Source organism: Fukomys damarensis, unplaced genomic scaffold (assembly GCF_012274545.1).
Source record: "Fukomys damarensis isolate Sample0158 unplaced genomic scaffold, DMR_v1.0_HiC HiC_scaffold_2, whole genome shotgun sequence".
Taxonomy (NCBI): domain Eukaryota; kingdom Metazoa; phylum Chordata; class Mammalia; order Rodentia; family Bathyergidae; genus Fukomys; species Fukomys damarensis.
In genome coordinates, this window is record NW_022900914.1 from 61,301,212 (window position 1) to 61,320,662 (window position 19,451).

Here is a 19,451-nt window from a genome sequence, read left to right on the forward strand (position 1 = left end):
AGCCAAGAGGAAGTCTCTCAAAACTAGCAGGGAAAGGTGCTTTCCCCTCATAGATCCAGCTTTGGAGACGTTGTACCAGTGGACGTGTGCTCCTTCCCCCAAAACAAGAATGAAGTGTTTTGTGTGCTAACAACATAGCTTTAAAAGAAAGTAAAACAAAATTCTGCATTTTTTATAAAACTTGCTAAAAAATAGCACTTCAAACTGTAGTCACCAGAAGTACACAGTCATCAGAAATGCACACGCTTCACTTGGTATCTCCAGCACCGCCAGCTTTTCGTGCCTGGTCTGCTTTGGCCTCAGTTTTCTGCAGGGTTATTCCCATCCTTGCCCGCATCAGCTTTTCCCTCTTTCCCTTTGGGCGCGGTCTCTCCCTTCTCTGCAGGGACCTTTTCAGGCTTGGGCTCTGGCTTTGGAGGAGCTGGGTTAGCAGATAACCTTACAGATCTTCTCTGTGCTTCGTCCTTCACCTTGGCTTTCTCACCTTTAGCATCCCCTTCAGCCTTTCTCTTGGGCGTGGCAGCGGTGGCGCAGGGATGCAGGGACACACAGCTTCGGTCGGACCTAGGGTCCCTCTGGCTTCTTCTTCACGCTGCTCCTCTTTTTATTTTATTTTGAGACAGGGTCTTGCTAAGTTGCCCAGGCTGGCCTTGAACTTGTGATCCACCTGCCTTAGCCTCCCAAGGGGCAGGGTTGACAGATGTGTGTCCCTGCACCTGATCCTTTTATCTGCCTCTTCTGTGAGAGGATGCGGAGCTAGATAAACTGCCTGGGAGATACATTTATTAATGGCGAAGCACTGAGTTGAAACTAAAATCTGCTTTGGAGTCAGTCTGCTTCCTCGGGCCACAGCCACCGTTAGGAGCTGCTGTGGATCAGGGATTCTCGCCATTGTAAAATTCGTCCTAGAGACTCAGGAAAGAGGGGACATGGCCTTTTTTTCACTTATACATCTATAATTCCTGGCGTACAGCAGGTGCTCAACAAACATTTGCAGGGGGAAAGGAAGGAAAGAAGGGAGGGAGGGAGAACAGCAATGGTGAGCGCTTCCAGGTGTTACCATACTCAGGATTTTGTTACAAAGAGCAAGAAGAAACAAATGTTCCCTGGGTATACGTGTCACAAATGAGAAGAGATAGACAAGGAAGCTCTGCGAGCTGAAGGCAGTTCTTTATATCTCTGAGCCATTTGCTAAACATTTGCTAATAAAGTGAATCGGTACAGAGCAGTATTTGTGCCTTTGCGATTTGTCTTGAAATTTTCTTCATATTATGGCTACTGTATTTGATGCTAATCTTATGCCTCACATTGCTGGCATATATACAGAGGAATCCATTTAAAGTCAGCCTTTATTTATTTTCCAATTATTTCCCATGCCAGTGACATAGGACAGATCTAGGGCCGCTCCACTGCTTGCTCAGAGGTGTAATCGGACACCCTGAAAGACGTGCCCTCGGGCAAGGCATCACCAAGGTCCTCCTTAGCTGTTCCCAACTACAGGGAACTAAAGAATTCCCTGAAGAGCTCCTTTAAGACGTGGATTCCTGGGCCTCCTCCCGCCTCCCCCATGGAACTCTGATTTGGAAGACCTGAGGGTCTGTGTTCTTCGCGGTTGTCCCAGAGCGACAGGGACCTCACATCGAGACCCACCACCTCATCTTGAAAGTGTTTGTGTGGACAAAAGTCAGTCTTTTCCTCGACCTCCCGCTGCCGCCAGGTTGGCACGATGAGGCTGGAGTGGGCTGACCTCAAAGTGACTGGCCTGGTCTGTCAACGCGGCCGGTTCCGAGGAAGAAGTCGCTCTCGGCCTTTCATTCCTGCATGATGGCGCGAAGGGAGATGCCCCGGGAGATTACTCCGCAGTGCCAGGTCAGGCAGGGAGATACTGAGGTGAGACTTACTGATCACCTGGACCTTTCAACATCTAAATGGCCTCGACCCAGCACTGACCCTGCACACATGTCCCAGAAAGCATCTGAAAGAATTGAGAAAAGTTGACAGAGGAACAAGGAGGCGTTGCAGTCACTGTGAGGCAGAGTAAGATCTCTGGGGAGCAATGTCTTTTTCTTTTCCCTTTGGTACTGGGCATCAAACTCAGGACCTTGTGCTTATGAGGTAGGCAGTGGCACCACTGAGCTAAATCCCTGGTCCAGCAATATCCTTCTTTTAGTTCTTTTGGGCACAGATTCTTCGTCATCATCATCAACCACAACAGTTACTGAGCGCACAGGGTGCATCCTACACTTACTTTGCGAAGGGACCCTAAGGCTATTGTTTCCCATTCCCTTTCCAGACCTCTTGGTAAAAGATTTTTTTTTCCACTTAATCTCCAAGGGTGTCAAAATTATTTTTTAATATCTCAGGGATGTTTTCTCCTTCTGGTGGACATGGGCATCTTTCCATATCAGTTCATGTGAAAAATCTATCTTATTTGCTTCAAATAGTTCATGTCTGCACCTATGGTTGCTCAGTTTCTGGTGAAGGAGACACAGGTTGCTATGGGCTTTTGGCAGTTGTGAGCGGTACCATAGGGAACTGTGCCATGCCTGTCTTCGCACAAGTGAGTGATCATTGGTGTCTGGCTTACACCTAAAAGTGTAATTGCTGGGTCAAGACGTACAGGCGTTGACATTTTTGACAGATGCCTCTAATTGCCTTCAAAAAAAAGTTGTGGCAATTTATACTCTTAACAATAGTGTGTGTCAAGAACTTGTGTGCTCAGGTCAGTAACGGGAACCAGGCCACACAGTGAGCATGACTCTCTTATCTTAAGGACACGTAGGTGGCAGACTGGAGGGATGCATTTAGACTGGGGAAGCAACGGTAACTCCGGACAGGGCAGGGAGGGTTCGGGCCCTGTGGGGTCTGTCGTGGACAGCGTGCATATTTTCTGTGTGGGGAGTTGTGGCTATCAGAGTGACTGTTTTTATCTTTATCTCTCATGAACACAAGGATCTTATCTGGTGTTGATGATATGTAAAATTTTTTATGCTCAGGAGAAGAGCATCACAGATCTGAAGTCATTTTCTCAGAATATCTGAGGATATCATTTAAAACAAAGGCTGGCCCCCAAACTGCAGTGTTCATTTCCTTCTTTAAAGGTCTCTCCTTTTTCTTACCACGCAAACTCATGGCCCACTGGTTCCTTTCCCGTGCTCGCTGGGAGTGTCCATACCAGGTTGTTTATGGGAATGCTTATTTCTATGCATCAACTTGCCTGAGTTAAAGGATGCCCAGGTAGATGTAAAACACTTTTCTGGGTGTGTCAAGGAGAGTGTTTCCGGGGAGATGAACATGCGCCTGTGAAGGGTGAGTGGAGACGACACCCTTCCCAGTGCAGGCACCATCCAAGCCCTGAGCACTGCACAGAGCAAAAAGACAGAGAAAGGGTCCATTCATCCCCTCTCTGCCAGAGATGGACCATCTACCTCTTTGGCCCTTGGTCACCGGGGTTCCTGGTTCTTGGGCTGAAATACAACCGTGTTTCCCTGGTTCTCCAGTTTGCAGGTGGCAAGAGGTGGAACTTGTCTACCCCTATGATCACAAAAGCTAATGTGTGGAAGCCTGGAGTACCTCTTATAATTGTAGAGCCCAAAGGTAACTTTTATTAATCTCACGAAGTCTTGATAAATTTAGTATTAATCCATTTGCACACTCTTTTTTCCTGAAGTATATATTCAGTTTTTGAAAACTCTGTATATCCCTACATTTCTCTATTGTTATCTATCTATCCCACAGGTTCCGTTTCTCAAGAACCTTAAGAACAACAAATCCTCTCTGAACCTCATTTCTCTCATTTGGATGACAGGCAGAATTAAAGGGTCACTGCTGTGCAGTTAGGGCCATGAATAAATGAAGTGAATGCACCAAGCGAAGAGAATGCCCAGCATGGATGTACCCTGCGGTCAGCCTCAGGTCCCCTGGGTCCAGCCCATTCTCCGATGCAGCAGGACAACAGGAGGAGCCCCTGGCTGTTGGTATCTCCTACATTTCTTCTCTTCCCTGGCCTGCTGCACACCTCTCTCCACGCTGGTCTTTGCTCCTGTCACCAAGTGACTGTGACCACTGACATGTTCCACATTTACTTTTGCTTAGGAAGAGTTCTGAGAATTGAACTCAGGGCATTTGTAGTGAGCTACATCCCCAGCCCCAGCCCCACTCCTTTTTTTTTTTTTTTTTTTTTTGGAGACGGAGTTTTATTAAATTGCTAAGTTGCCTGGGCTGGGCTTGAATTTATGACTTGAGATTCTCTGGCCTCAGCCTCCCAGATCATTTCTGTTACAGGTGTGCACCACCACATCTGACCAAGCATGGATTGCATGTCAGGCCTTGGGCTCAGGAGGCCATCAGGGGATTCTACTCCATTTTCCTGCTGAGCAGGCGTTTTCACCACCTTAGATAGAAACAAAGACATACCGTGAGCACTGTGGATTTAGCTCAGTGGTGCTGCTGCCTGCCTCACAAGCACAAGGTCCTGAATTCTATCCCTGATACAAAAAAAAAAAGACAGTGAGTGAGCTGAGTTCAAGTGCAAAATCATCTCACTCTAAAACTCCTCTCAGCACCTAGCCTGCCTGTGAATGCCCACATCTCTTAGGCCATCTTGGAAGGGTTTCAGTGACTGACTCTAGTTTGTCCTTCTGGCTTGATCTTTAAAATAATCAAGGATGTGTTTAAGAACCCAGCACCGTGCTGGGTGTGGTGGCACACATCCATGATACCATCACCCAGGAGACTGACTCAGGAGGATCTCTGCAAGCTCAAGAACAGCCTGGGCTACATAGGGAGTTCAGGCCCCCCTGTCTAAAAATCTGTACACAAGCTGGGCCTGGTGGCGCACACCTGTAATCCCAGCACTCGGTAGGCTGAGGCAGGAGGATCACTGTGAGTTTGAGACCAGCCTGGGCTACACAGTGAGTTCCAGGTCAGTCTCAACTACAGAGGGAGTCTCTGTTTAATAAATAAATAAATAAATAAATAAATAAATAAATAAATAAATAAATAAATATCTGTACACAACTTCCCACTTTTTTTGGAAGTTAAAAAATGCATAACTAAATAAAGACATGGGAGTGTCATCAAGTAAGTGACAAATGACTGCTAGAGAGTCATGAATACTCAGAGGAAGGGATGAGTAGTCTGGAAGTGGATCTCCTCAGAAGGCCGAAAGTGGCTGAGCCTTTAGGGATTGACCGCATTTGGACAAGAGGGTGCTGATTTCCTTGCTGCCTCTCCTCTGCCATTTCTCTGGTCCCCCCAGCCCTCATGACCGTGCCGTGCCCTTGTGCCCTACCTGTGTTGCTTGTTCCATTGCACACTTTCTCCACTCTGTAAAGTGCTCCGTGGCAGGAATCTCCACACACACACACACACACACACACACACACACTCACACACACAGCACGGAGTCCCAAGTCTTACTCCTCCAAGGTGTTCAACATCATTGTTCCTCCTTATCCATGGTTACGCACTTCTTATGGTTTCAGTCCCCCAGGTTAAACAAAAAAACCCAAAATATTAACAGGAAAAATCATTTTTATTATAACATATCATTCTATTTTAATATTAATTTCCTACTTGCCCAATTTATAAATTACACACTATCATCAATGTGTATGGGGAAGAAACATAGTACATGTAGGGCTGGGTATATCTGTGATTTTAGGCACCCACTGGGGGTCTTGGAATATATCCCCCTATGGATAACAGGGCTGCTCTGTGCTGTACACATGTGCTGAGTGGTTAAGCGAAAGGCTGCAGTTCCTTTTTGGTACTTTGTTTTTCTTTTTGCTTTTGAGACAGCATCTCGATATGGAGTCCAGACTGGCCTTGAACTCATTGTGTAGCCCAGGCTGGCCTCGAATTCTCCAAGATCCTCCAGAATGCTGGGATTATACGCACGTGCCACCTGGCCCAGAAAGGCCTGAGTTCTTATCCCTGTGAAACAATTTCACGGGCTCTTTGGCACCATTTCTCCCCAACTGTGCATGTGCGAGGTCCAGCAAGCATCCCGCTGGCCCTGGTCTCTATCCAAACCCTGGGCCACAGCTCCCTCCTCTAGGAGCTGCTGCTTTCTCTACTCTGCATAAGAATCCCAAGAATCTCCAAGGGAGCTATACAAGGCAGCTGCCAAGGCTGGCTCTGTCTCCCAGAGATTCTGACACACAAAGGCAAGGACAGCGGGCAGCAGTGAAGCTGAGGGTCCTTGAGCTGCCCTGGGAGCCTGCCCCAGGTGACCCATTGTGTGGGGAATGGCCTGTCCACTCGACAGCCAGTGGCTCCCTGCTGAGGGACAGTTCAGGGTCCCACACCCTCCTGGAGGTCAGGCAATGTCACAGGGCCTTCGCCACGGGGCTTCCTCGCCTGTCCTGCTGCGCAGCCTCGCTGATCTTGGATTCACTGGAGGGTCAGTTTTTTGTTTATTTGTTCTCTGCCTGGCGCCCTTCTCCCAGGGAAGCACCTCCTTGGGGACTGGTGGTGTTTGCTCAGCGCTGCAGGCTCCAAGACCCTGGAGGGGCAGCAACGCCCCATCCTGCTGGGAGAGGGCTTTGTAGTGTGCACACTCTGTTTGCACTTTGGGCTCTAAAGAGAGGGTTGCTCCTAATTAAAGGCGTAAATGCTTTAATCCCTGGCCTGGAGGCTTCCCCTGGCGCATTAGCCGTATTAGGAAGGAAATGGATTGTAATCCCTTTAATATAAGCCTGGAGGAACTCAGGGGCTTCCAGTTGGAGAGAAGAATTTCTTCCTGTGATTCCACAATGTGAACAAGCTGAATTTGCATAGACAGAATCTCAGGGCCAGAAGGGTGGAGTGGGAGGCACTCTTAGTTTAAGGGGCTTAGAGGGCCTGGGGATTCTCCAGAAACAACTAAGCAGGAGCCAAGCAATGGACCGCATGTTTTCTCACCTTCGCTGCTCACATCCAGCCCCTCGAAGACGTGTTGGGCTATCAGAAAGGAAATGCCATAAGAGGCGAGGGGAGGGCTGCAGAGGGAGCCTGGACACTCTGTCCATACTGGTTATTGGATCCTGGCTGCGCATCTTTTTTTGCCTGCCCTTATGTAACACCCATCTCAGTGTAATCACGCTTCTGAGCCCATGTTGCTTTCTGTAACACTATTAGCTTATCTTACCCTACAACGTATGAGGCGATTGAAACTTTTGCTATGTTTTATTTTCCAGTAGAGGAGATGAACCCAGAACTTTCACAGGGAGCTATATCCCCAGCCTTTTTTTCCTTTTTAATTTTGAGACAAGTCCTCACTAAATTACTCAGGCTAGGCTTGAACTTGAGATCTTCCTGCCTGGGCCTCCCTCGGTGCTGGGATTACAGGTGTGTGCCACCATTCCCAGCTATGTGATTGAAATTTAAAATAACAAAAACCAGGGTCGGGGGTTTAGCTCAGTGGTTCTGCCACCTGTCTCACAAGCACAAGGACCCAAATTCAACCCCTGGTACCAAAAAAAAAAAAACAAAAAACAACAGCAAAAACCAGGATTTTATCTCTTACAGGTTTTATCTCTTACAAATGTAGAAAAGAGCCCCCCTTATATGCTGTTAAATCAAACACAAACCATGAAAGATTTAGCTGTGTTTTTTCCCTTAGGAACACAGGTATAGTGCAGTGGGAAAATGTAAAAGCCAGGTACCCAGTGGTGTTTTGCACTTCTCAGCGAGCTTATAAAGGCTGAGTGTGTTGCAGTCTGGGTTGGAGGAAGTCTGTGTACACAGCACACAAATCAGGTCCCATCCAGAGGACTCTGAGGTCCCTGCGAGCGAAGACTCCTACGCAGGCTGTGTTGCCAGCACCCTCTGCCTCTGCAAGCTGCTGCATTGGTGTCGCTGTGTTAGAGACTCTGCAGAAACACAGCTGCAGCAGAGGTACAAACCAAGGACACCCAAAGGAGCCTTAGTCCGCTGGATAGGACCCCATCTGATCAAGGCTCTCCTCACACCCGTGCTTCCCCGAGGACCCGCAAGCACGCCCTGTTCATTTAGAACCCCAGGAATTGCAAAAGGCCTCTCTGGGCCTGGGCCCTGCTGCTTCCTAGCACTGACTCAGTGCTAAGAATTGGCTTCCAAAGTACCTCTCGAACCCACTCACTTCTCTTTGAATCCTTGGGCATCTGTCCAACCTGTCCCAGGCACACCGTCTCCGGTGGAAAGGAGGCAGGGGAGGACCCTTCTGCACCCATCCAGCGAGCTTCGCCCAGAGCTGCCCTTGTCCCCTGCTAACACAGCAGCACCCTCTTCTGCGCAAGGAGTCTCTCCCCAGCCCACGCTGGGAGCGAAATCCTCTGTCTCCTTTAGGACAGTCACATGTCCCTACCTCAGGGATCTTCTCTGCATGCCCACCCTGTTCTCCTTGTGGCCATAACTGTTCTTGCAGACTCCCTTGTGTGGTTATTTACGTATTTAGGGTTTCTTTGAGACAAGGTCTCACTGTGTAGCCCAGGCTGGCCTTGAACTCATGGCAATCCTCCTGCAAGCCCAGGTGCTGGATCAAGGGTGTGTGCTACCACACCGGGCTTATATTTCCATACTTTTATGTAACTGACCATGCAGTAGTTTGCTTACACCAGCCCTCCCGCTCTATGGCCATAAATCCAAGGTGACTCAGTTCCATTATACTCTTATGGGTCACCGTTATATGTGAGCCTGCCGTTGACTGACCTGTGATCATGTGGCACATGACTGCATCAGGATTTGAACCCAAGACTCCAAAACCTACTTGGTAATATATGAAAAATCGGATGTTTGAGGCAGAAAAGTCACTTGTTTTGCCTGAGCTACCCCTTCCATCACATCCCTGTGGCCACCCTGTTCTTTGCCCAATTCTTTGCCACCTCTTTCAGTTTTATTAAATTCACAGGTGCTTCTGAAATCCTCATGTGTAAGTGACAGGCACAGAGGGATAAAAAGGGGGGTAAGCCCAGTGCTTTGCCTCAAGATCAGGGGCTGGGGTTGAGTTCACTGCCCAGCAGTCTCTACCCTAAAACAAAATGACAGCTTGGTGCTAGGAGAAATAGCTACTTCATCTCTCAGTCTTGAGATTGTTGTGACTGTTTCAGCTGGAAATTACAGGAACTCCCCTGAAACTGTCTTAGCATGAAAAGGGAGGTATTGACTTTCATGCACCACAAAGTGAAGATGTTTGATCAGGCTTCAGGCATGGCTGTGTCTAGGGGCTTGGTGTCTTCTTGATGTTCCTGTCCCTCTCCATCTTGCAGGTCTTTTTCTCCATGCTAGTTTTGCTCTTGGCCAAGCTCTCTACACTTGGTGGCAAAGATGACCTCAGGCTCACATGGATCTTACATACACTGTCTCTGAAAAAGAGAGTCCTAGACAAAAGAAAGAAATGAAAGGAAGAAGTTAAACTGTCATTACTTGCTGATGATATGGATATGATACTCTACATTGAATACCCAAAAAACACCACCAAAAGACTTCTAGACTTGACAGATTCAGTAGAGTAGTTGGATACAAGGTCAACATCCAAAAATCAATACCCTTCTTGTACACAAATAACAGACTCACTGAGACAGAAATTAGGGAAACAATCCCTTTCACAATAGCAACCCCCAAAATGAAATATCTAGGAATCAATATAACAAGAAAGCAAAAGAAGGGGAGGAGGGAGTGAAGGGAGGGCAGGGACAAGGGGAAAAAAATGAGAACCAAGACTTATCATGTAAAGGTACAAGATCCCAGTAATGAATGTAACTGTACTGTATACCTAGAATGTACCAATAAACTCAATAAAAAGAAAAAAAAGAAAGCAAAAGACCTCCACATTGAGAACTGCAGGACTCTGAAAAAAAGAGATCAAAGAAGACATAAAAATAGGAAGATATCCCCTGTTTCTGGGTAGGAAGAACCAATATAGTGAAAATGACCATACTTCCAAAACTGCTATACAGATTCAATGCAATTCCAACAGTATATTTCACAGAACTAGAGAAAATAATCCAAAACTTAATTTGGAACCTGAAGAGACCTAGAATAGCAAAAGCTATTCTAGGCAACAGAGACATGGTGGGGGTATAACAATTCCGAACTTGAAACTATATTACAAAGCCACTGTTATAAAAACAGCATTCTATTGGCAAAGAAACAGACCTGAGGATCAGTGGAACAGATTAGAAGATGCAGAAATAACCCCAGACATACTCAGCTACCTCATCTTTGACAAAGAAGCCAACATCCTCATTGGAGGAAAGATAGCCTCTTTAATAAATGGTGTCGAAAAAACTGGATTTAAACTTGTCAGAGATTAAAACTAGACCAGTATACTTCACCATGCACTAAACTAAAATCCAAGTGGATTAAAAACATCAACATTAAAACAGAAACACTAAACTTGCTGGAAGATAAGTTAGGTAGAACTCTCAAAATCACTGGTATAGGAAAAGACTTTATGAACAAAATCCTCAGTAGCATGGGAAGTAACACAAAGAATCAACAACTGGGACCTCATCTTATTAAAAAGCTTCTGCACTGCAAGGGAAACCACCAACAGAGCTAAGAGACAACCTACAATGTGGGAAATAATTTTTACCAGCTGCTCCTCAGACAAAGGTCTACTATCTAGACTATATAAAAAAATTAAAAAAAAATAGACCCCCCAAATATAAAGACCCAATTCAAAAATGGGCATCTGAAATGAACAGACATTTCTCAGACAAAGAAGTAAAAGCAGCAAGTAAATATATGAAAAAATATTCCACATCACTGGTCATTCCAGTGTTGCAGATGCAAACAACACTGAGATTCCACCTCACCCCACAAAGAATGGCTCCTATAAAGAAATCGACCAATAACAAATTCTGGGGCAGTTGTAGGGAGAAAGAAACCCCTCTCCCTTGTTGGTGGGAGCACAGACTGGTGCAACCACTGTGGAAATCAACATGGAGATACCTCAAAGAGCTAGGATTAGAGGCCCCATTTGACCCAGCTATCCCTCTGCTGGGTATAGTCCCAAAATAATTAAAAGAATCATATCATAGCAATATATGCTCACCCATGTTTATAGTGGCACAGTTTGTAATAGCTAAAACTTGGAAACAGCCCAACTGGAGACTGGATAAAAAAGATATGGTTTTTCTATAAAATGGAGTACTACTCAGCCATAAAGAGTGAGTGAATTTCTAGCTAAGTGAATGCACATGGAGGACATATTCTTAAGTTAAATAAATAGTAATCACATGTATAAATACCGAATAGTTTCTCTGGAATGAAAAACTGAAGCTGGGCATGGTGGCGCACGCCTGTAATCCCAGCACCCAAGAGGCTGAGACAAGGAGGATCACTGTGAGTTCGAGACCAGCCTGGACTACACGGTGAGTTCCAGGTCAGTCTTAACTACACAGTGAGATCCTGTCTCAAAAAACAAAACAAAATAAAACAAAACAAAGTGTAAATAAGAATCAAAATGTATAATTGATATTGTGAAATAGGAAGAAAATGTCTAAAGGAGTAGGGGAAGTGGGAGGGGTGGGGGAAAGGAAAGAAAGCAAAAGAAAAATAAGAGAAAAGGAAAACATGGAAGCAAATTCTTTGTAAATAGGGAAGGGTGGAGGGGGTGAAGGGAGGGCTGGGGAATGGGGAAAATATAAGAACCAAGATACATCACATAAAGCTGCAAGATCCCAATGATGAATGTAACTGTACTGTACCAATAAACTTAATGGAGAAAAAGAAAGAGAGGGTTCTTCCCCAGATGGGGAAGAGGTGCTCGCCATCCCACCTTGGGCACAAGCTTCTCCCTTATCGCTGTGCAGACGGCAGTGTCCGACTCTGCAAGGCTCTGAGCAGCACCTGGCACAGAGCAGCTGCTCAGGAAATTCCGCTGGGCGAGTGGAAGAGAGACTGGAGAAAACTTCCTGGAGGAGGTGGCCGAAGGAGGGTGGACGTTTTCACGTCTTAGGTGACTGAATTTAGCATTTTCACTACTTCTAAGCATGCAGCTCGGTAGCATTAAGTGTGTTTGTGTTGTTGCGCAACCATAATCACGATGCACTTCCAGAACTTTTTCATCCTCAGACTGAAACTCTATGTCCATGACGTTTTTGTTTTTGCTTTTGTTTTTTGTTTTTGTTTTGTTTTGATTTTCGTTTTTGGTACCGGGTCGAACTCGGGAACTTGCACTTGCGAGGCAGGCGGCGGCACCACTGAGCTAAATCTCATTTCACCTTCCCCTAGGCCCTAGTGACCCTTCTACTTTCTGCCTCTATCAGTCTGGACACTCTAGGGACCTCATCTAAGTATCTAAGTAAAACCGCATACACTTTGTATTTCTGTGGCTGCTTTTTCTCTATTTAGCATAAGGTTTTCAAGGTTCAAGCAGGAACAGGATGAACTGGGAGTACACCAAGGCCAGGGGCTGCCTGGCACCCACATCACAATGACCACAGCCTATGACCAAACAGCCTCCTCACATAAGTCAGCTCATCTCAATGACAGTTGTGGGACCAGCGACAGGACCTTCGTGTGGCAGGGACAAGACGCCTGGGGCTGGAAGGGTAGGAGGAGCCTGGGATGGAGGAAGGAGGGGTAGGCGGTGCCCACACTGCAGCTGGTCCCCAGCCTCAGAAAAGCAGCTTTCCATGCACAGAAATCAGGGGACAAAGTGGCCCACTGAGGTCCGGCTACTACTCCACTGGCCACAGGCTGCTGACCAGAGTGCAGCCCAGGGCAGGGTTCCCTGGGAGTGAAGTGCAGTCCTCCTCAGGAACTTAGGGTCCCATGCACACACAGTGGGGTGAGCTCACCCGGGACCTCAAGGAGCCGAGGAAGAGCTGCAGGGCTGGATCTTCCTGCCACTGTTTCCCCACAGAGACTGCAGAACTCCACTGCTTTCCTCACCTGGGAACCCTGATCCTGAGCTGCGCGTGCTGAGTCCTCTGCCTCAGCCTTTCCTGCTCCTCTAGGTTGTGGGGGGCCCTGTATTCCCGGGAGAGCCCCCCTCTTCTGTGTGCCTTCCCCTCAGTGGCGCTGTGCTAATAGCTTGCAGCAGGCCATGGTAGGGGACTTACATCCAGGCACCAGTGGACACTGGAAACCTAGTGCTTGTGCTTGCCAAAAAGATGATTGTTAACACGTACCTACACACCTACACACCACTTACCCTGCTATCTGCTTTACCTGGTAAAGCGACATTTAAAGAGTCCTAAATCCTCCTGAGTCTCACTGCATCCTCTTTGTCTCAGGGCCCCTGTCCACCAGCCCCTCTCTCCCTGGGCTCCTCCTGTCCTGGCCGATGGGGTAATGTGCAGGGCAGGACCCAAGGGAAGTGGGCACAATGGGCAGAGAGGACCAGGACAGCTGTGCTTGTCTGGCACAGTTCTGGGGACAGCAGCTGCTTCACGTGCCATGGGTGAGCAGGGATAACCGGCTTATCTGTTTAGGTCCTCGGCCATGGCAGGTGTGGTGTACCCCAAACAGGTGAGCACTGTGGGTTTCTGTTACTGTGAGTGTCTCAGGGCCAAGCAGCCTCAGAAAGCAGGGGAGGGCCAGGCTCTTTAGGGCTCCATCTATTCATCCTTGTGGAATTGTTTTGTTTTGTTTTGTTTTTACAATAGACAAAAGAGATCTCAATGTTTATCGTGCTCTGGGTTTTTTGAGTTTTTCATTTAGCATGCGTATGTTAAGCACCCACAGTGTGCAGGCGTCTGTGTTGGATTTTGTGGCTGCACAGGTGCCTAAGATAAAGTCTCAACCCAGTGTAATTTGACTCCTCCCCTATACATCCCAGTATGTGCTGCCTTGGCAGGGGCTGCAAACTCTGCTATCCAAGCAGAGGGAAAAGGGGTTGATTTTTGGAAGGTGGAGAATTAAAGGGTAGGTGCACATTTAATCTGAGATTGGAGAAGATACATAGGAGTTCGATGTTGCTCAGGAACTTGGGTAACACGCCAGGTGGGAAGAAGTGAGTCAGAATAGAAGGTGAGGGAGGCGGTATCAGGGGTAGAGCCCAGGTCCTGAGGGCTCCTAATGCCACCCAATTTGGCCTTTGTCCTAGAAACAGTGAGGAGCTATCCAATGGCTTTGTGTAAAACAATGACAAGGTGCAACTCCTGTTTCCTATTCCCTCTTGTTCTCCAGGGCCGTGTAGATTCAGACTTATACCAAAGCTCCTACATGGTGGACTATAAGCCCTATGGGAAGCACAAATACTCTACGGCCACGCCACAAGAGGTAGGAAGGCAACTCTAGGCTTGTCTCTCATTCAGTTGTCCCCGCGGTGGTATCTATTTCACTTGTCTGAATGTGGACTTGGAGGCACTCGCTCAAAATAATGTTGGATGCCATGTGACCTGACTTACGGGTCTTTTGTGTGTTCGTGAGCATGAGTGTCCTAAAGTGTACATGGGAGACAAGCCACGCACAAGAGAGATTGTGGATAATGCAAATGGATAGCCTAAACAACGCTGCAAAGCAAACACTGTTTAAACCATTATCAGCCAGCCTCAGACACAGCGTGTGAATGAATGCTACCTCAGAGTCTGTGCACTGCCCGGGAGAAGCCAGCACTCTGGGTTTGGGCTTAATCATTCCTTTGTGTCTTGTTTTCTAAAGAGTAGTTTTACTCTGTATGTATGTATTATTTTAAACAAATCATTTAGTTTGTTTTTTCCATTTGGTATACATTAGATTATTTGTACTCTTCCATGGCTGCTTCTATTTTTAAACATCATTGTTCACTACAGACTTATATGTACTATCTATCCATCTATCTATCTATCTATCTATCTATCTATCTATCTATCTATCTATATATGTTTGATTTACAAGGTAGGCTTACAATGGCCACCTGCAGAGTCAGGTGTGAGAACATAAAGGGCCTGCCTGCCCACTGGAGATCTGAAGGATCCAGTCAAAGGTCAAAGGCCTGGACCTCACTGTGGAACGCTGTGTGAGTCTGTATCAGGAAGCTGAAGAGTCTCCACTGGAAGCCTAGAGATGACTGTCCCCAGGCGATGGTGAAGATTGGAGCTCCTCTGAGAAGCAGAAGCGAGACTTCCTTCTTCTTTCCCTTTCTATCTGTCCAGGCTGCAAACCTATTGGTTGGTGTCACCCACACCTAGGGAGGGACTTCCCCCTTCAATAAGTCCGTCATCCACACCCAGGACTGTGCTAAACCAATCAGCCAGGTATTGCTATTCATGCTGACACCACAGTTAGCTATGACAAGCACAGTGTATTAATCTGCCCTCTGCTATTCAGCAGTACACGGCACGAATTTGCCATGTGTTGTGTTTCTCTCTTTCCTGAGACAAAATAGCCAACATCCAAAGTTAAAGGGGGAAAAGTTTAGCTCATAGTTTGTAGAGGTTTTAGTCCATAACTGGCTGGCTCCAAAGGAAGATGGTTTGGCAGAGGGGCATAGCAGAGAATCAGTTCATGGCAAGCAGAAGACTGCAAAAACAAGCAAGCAAGGGACCTTAACAGAGACTTTCTGCCTCTTTTATCTTATCCAGACTACTTAGGGCAGGTAGCACTCACACCATTAATCCTAGTGCCCTTGAGCCTAGCATTGCACCATGAATCAATCCCAGCATCACACTAGATCCAGCCACCTCTGAAGAAGCCCCATCTCTGACTGTGTGAGGCTTTGGGGGTACAGCTAGACACAAGCCATAGCACGATGCATAAGTAGCCATCCCTTCTCCTGTAGGCAGGTGCTGGAATTACTTCCCCCACTCTCTCCTCCCAAATGCCACAGCGAAGGTGAGACACACCCTAATGTGTGTGTGCATACACGCTATTCAGAAGCTATTAGGTAAACTCACTCTCTCAATTTTCACATTACTGCCAGCAAAAGGAAGTCACTCTGTCAACTCTGAAATCTTGCCATTATTTGGCATTTACATTTTTGCCAGTTTGGTGGGTGTGAAATCCTATATTCCCTGTGCTCATAATTTTCATTTCACTTTTAATGAAGTTGGCCATCTCTTCATCTGTTTATGGGTGTTTATTCTGTTAAATGTTTGTTCCTAACTTTTGCCAATTTTTTCTATTGGATTGCTTTTTAGTAGGAATCCTTTTAAATTTTGTTATTAGGAGTGGGGTGAAACTCAGGAATACACTATCACTGAGCTACATCTCCAGACTTCTTTATGTTTTGTTTGTTTGTTTGTTTGTTTTGTTTCTGGTACTAGGGATCAAACTCAGGACCTTGCCCCGTGAGACAGATGTGGTGCCATTGAGCTAAATCCCCAGCCCTTCTTTACGTTATTTTTTTTTATTTTGAGAAAGCTTCTAAGTTGGCCAGGCTGGCCTTGAACTTATGATTCTCCTATCTCTGCCTCCCTAGTAGCTCGGATTTTGGGCATGTGTTGCTCTCCCTAGCTGTAGAAATTCCCAAAATATCCTAGGATTCTTTCATTTGTCAACTGCACATGTGGCAAGATTCTTCAGTTTATGCTTTGTTTTCATACTCTATATTTAGTGAACACAAATTCTTACTGTTAATATAATCAGATTTACCAGTCTTTTTTTTTGTACCGGGGATCGGGACCTTGTGCTTTTCGAGGCAGGTGATGGCACACTGAGCTAAATCCCCGGCTTTTACCAATCTTTTCCCTTATCATTTCTTTTCCTTCTCCTTCTTCTTCTCCCTCCTCTTCCTCTTCTTTTACTGTTTTTTGGGGTTTTTTTTGAGATAGGGTAGTTTAGGCTGGCCTTGAACTCATGGCGATCCTCCTGCCTTAGCCTCCTGTGTGCTGGGATTACAGGTGTGCACCACCATATTTGGCTTTTCTTCCTTTTTGAAAAGAAGGAAGCCTTTCCTATTTTGAGGTAGCCTCACCAAAGACCTGATCTGTACAAAGGTGGAATAATTTCTGAGACGTAGTCTTTAATGGAAGCTAGAATGAAAAATAATATGAATCATTTTTGTATAAAGCAAGTGAGGGAGATAACATACATATGTTTATAGGCATGTAAAATATTTCTATAATAATTTTACACAACACCTAACAGCAGTTTCCTCCAGAGATAGAAACCAAGGCAGAAAGAAAATAGAAAATAGATTTACCTTTCACTATAAATGCTCTTGTATGACTTCAGTATTTCCCTGTTGTATATATTAACATTCAAAAATAAATTAAAATTTTATTTTTTCAGTGCTGGGAACTGAACCCAGGGCCTCACACATGCTGGGCAAGCACTCTACCACTGAGTTACACCCCAGCCCTCAGAATTTTTTAAAGTAAGGAAACTGAGCTCTTAGCTACTTCCGAGGGACACGGCCTCGCCTTTTGCCTTTCTCTGCCCTGTGTTCACGAAGGTTCTGTCTCCACAGCAGGTGAAGCTGAATGCCCAGCTCCGGAAGGAAGAGTTTCACAGGCCCATTCCCGACCCCAGGCCCAAGCTGTCTGATGGGTACACTGCCTTCAAGGGACCCCACATGACTGCCAGAGACCTGGGACTCCCCGGCTTCTTCCCGCCGCAGGACCAAGTGGCCATTGTGGAGGACATGGGCCCGTTCAGCAGCACCTGCCCCTCGGGGTACCCAGCCTCCCTGGCCCTGCACCTGGCCCGGGGCCCCCCAAACCTGCTTCAGCAGAATGCCGACTTGCCGTGCCTCCTGGAGACCGGTTGCCAGCCTGCTGCTAAGGAGGGCAGAGGCTACCTGCTCCTGCCTGGCTGTCCCTGCCCTCGGCACCAAAGAACCAAAGTCCCCATCTTGTTTCGCTGGGGACCCCTGGTGCCATTTTACCAGTAGGAAGAGGGACAGCTCATGCCTCGGGCCATTCTGAGGGTTCAGGGATGTGAATTCCCCGGGCCACTCACTGCTCAGTCCTGGAGGCCTGAGAAGGGAATTAAAAATTAAACTGGAAAGATCCTCCAGCAGCCCCAGGACTGCAGTCCTTTACCCCATCCTCCAGCCCAGAGTCTGCAGCCTCCCTGAGGGGGGAGGGAGGGAGGGAGAGCGGGAAAGTCAGAGTGGATGGAGAACTGAAGCGCGTGTCGGATTTTGTTACAGTTAGTGCTGCCCAGGCCTGGTGGTGCACACTACAGCCCCACTGCTCTGGGACACTGAGGCAGGAGGTCAGACAGTTTAAGCCCAGCCTGAGCAACTTAGTGACTTAACAAGACCCTATTGCAAAGGGACTAGAGATATAGCTCAGTGAGAAGGCCCTAGGTTCAATTCCCAATACCACACACACACACACACACACACACAAATTGGGGGCATGGTGGCACATACCTGTAATACCAGGTCTTACGAGGCTGAGCTTGAAGTTCTATGAGCTCGAGGCCAGCCTGGACTACATAATGAGGCTCTGAATAAAAAAAAATTTTTTTTTAATTCTATACAGAGATTCTTATTGCTTTAGGCATTTATTTCCTGGTAGGGTTTGAATGTGTCCCCCACCCTTGGGCATTAGGTTTATATGTTAGAAACCAAATCCCCAAGTTAGAGGTTACTTGTTTTTGGAGCCCCCTTTGGGAAGTCATCAGGATTAGATAAGGTCACAAGGGTGGGGACCCTGTGACAGCATTAGTGGCTTTGGAAGTAGAGGAAGGAGCTGAGCTGCTGCACCTGCTCTGCCTCCCCTGAGTGACCTCGCAGGGAGAAGCCCTCATCAGACCTCGGCACCAGCATTTGGACCTCCCAACCTCCAGAACTGTGAGCCAGGCCAACTTTTATTCTTTATAAACGACCCAGTCTCAGACATGTTGTACTACTAGAAAACGGATTGTGACACTTCCAAAGTGGGAAGAGACCACGTTCCTGAGTCATTTGGACCCTGAATGTGCCTGTGGATAACTTCCCCTCTGAGCTTTTCCTCCTCTCCCACTCTTACAGCAATGGATAGCAGCAATGCATAATAAGATGGTGTTTCATACTTTTGCTCTTGCTGCGGCATCTATATAAATATATGCAATCCTGTGTCACTTACCATAGTATGTGCTCTGAGAAAGGCAACATTAGGTAACTTTGTGTTCTTATAACAACTTCAGGACTGTATCACCTGACAATCTATCCCTGTGGCCCCACCGTTGCATACGTGATCCATTAAACCCTGACTAGGTATGTAAGAGTCAGCTGGGAAACAAGAAAGCTATTATAACAAAGAGAACCAAAATACAATGGCTTGACCAACGTGCTTATTTCTCTTCCATAACCGTTCAGTGGAAGTCACTCTGGGAAGGTAGGGTATCTGTGCTGTGACTTCCGCCTCTAGGTCCAAGGTGGCTCTTAAGGACTGAATTATGCCACCCAGCTTCATAGATTGAAACTCTGCTTCCAATGCAGTACTTTATTATGATAGCCCAGGCCAACTAAGATAGCTGCTGGTCCATTTGACATTTTGCAGTTAGCTCACAGCAAGAAGCATCGAGTCCAGGTATGTTCTCTTTGAGGGGTGCAATGAAGAAATGGCATTCTTCATTTCAGTCACATGTTCTTGGCCAGAGCTGAGCCACACAGACATGCCAAA

The 19,451-nt window shown here is 46.8% G+C and overlaps 1 protein-coding gene and 1 pseudogene across 1 annotated transcript; one reads left to right on the forward strand and one right to left on the reverse strand.

The window, feature by feature from the left end:
• Positions 1-247: 247 nt before the first annotated feature.
• Positions 248-8,195, reverse strand: LOC109118108 (annotated as a pseudogene).
• A 4,271-nt stretch (positions 8,196-12,466) lies between these two features.
• On the forward strand, positions 12,467-17,838 carry Tex37 (testis expressed 37). The gene is made up of 4 exons (XM_010625628.2): positions 12,467-12,521; positions 13,407-13,443; positions 14,104-14,196; positions 17,306-17,838. The coding sequence occupies exons 2-4, from the start codon at positions 13,417-13,419 to the stop codon at positions 17,726-17,728; spliced, it is 543 nt and encodes a 180-aa protein (XP_010623930.1). The 5' UTR covers positions 12,467-12,521; positions 13,407-13,416; the 3' UTR covers positions 17,729-17,838.
• The last annotated feature ends 1,613 nt before the right edge of the window (positions 17,839-19,451 follow it).

Coding starts and splice junctions, on each gene's coding strand:
- Tex37 (XM_010625628.2), top strand. CDS start 13,417: ATGGCAGGTGTGGTGTACCCCAAACAG. Junction 13,444..14,103: donor GTGTGGTGTACCCCAAACAG/GTGAGCACTGTG, acceptor CTTGTTCTCCAG/GGCCGTGTAGATTCAGACTT. Junction 14,197..17,305: donor CTACGGCCACGCCACAAGAG/GTAGGAAGGCAA, acceptor CTGTCTCCACAG/CAGGTGAAGCTGAATGCCCA.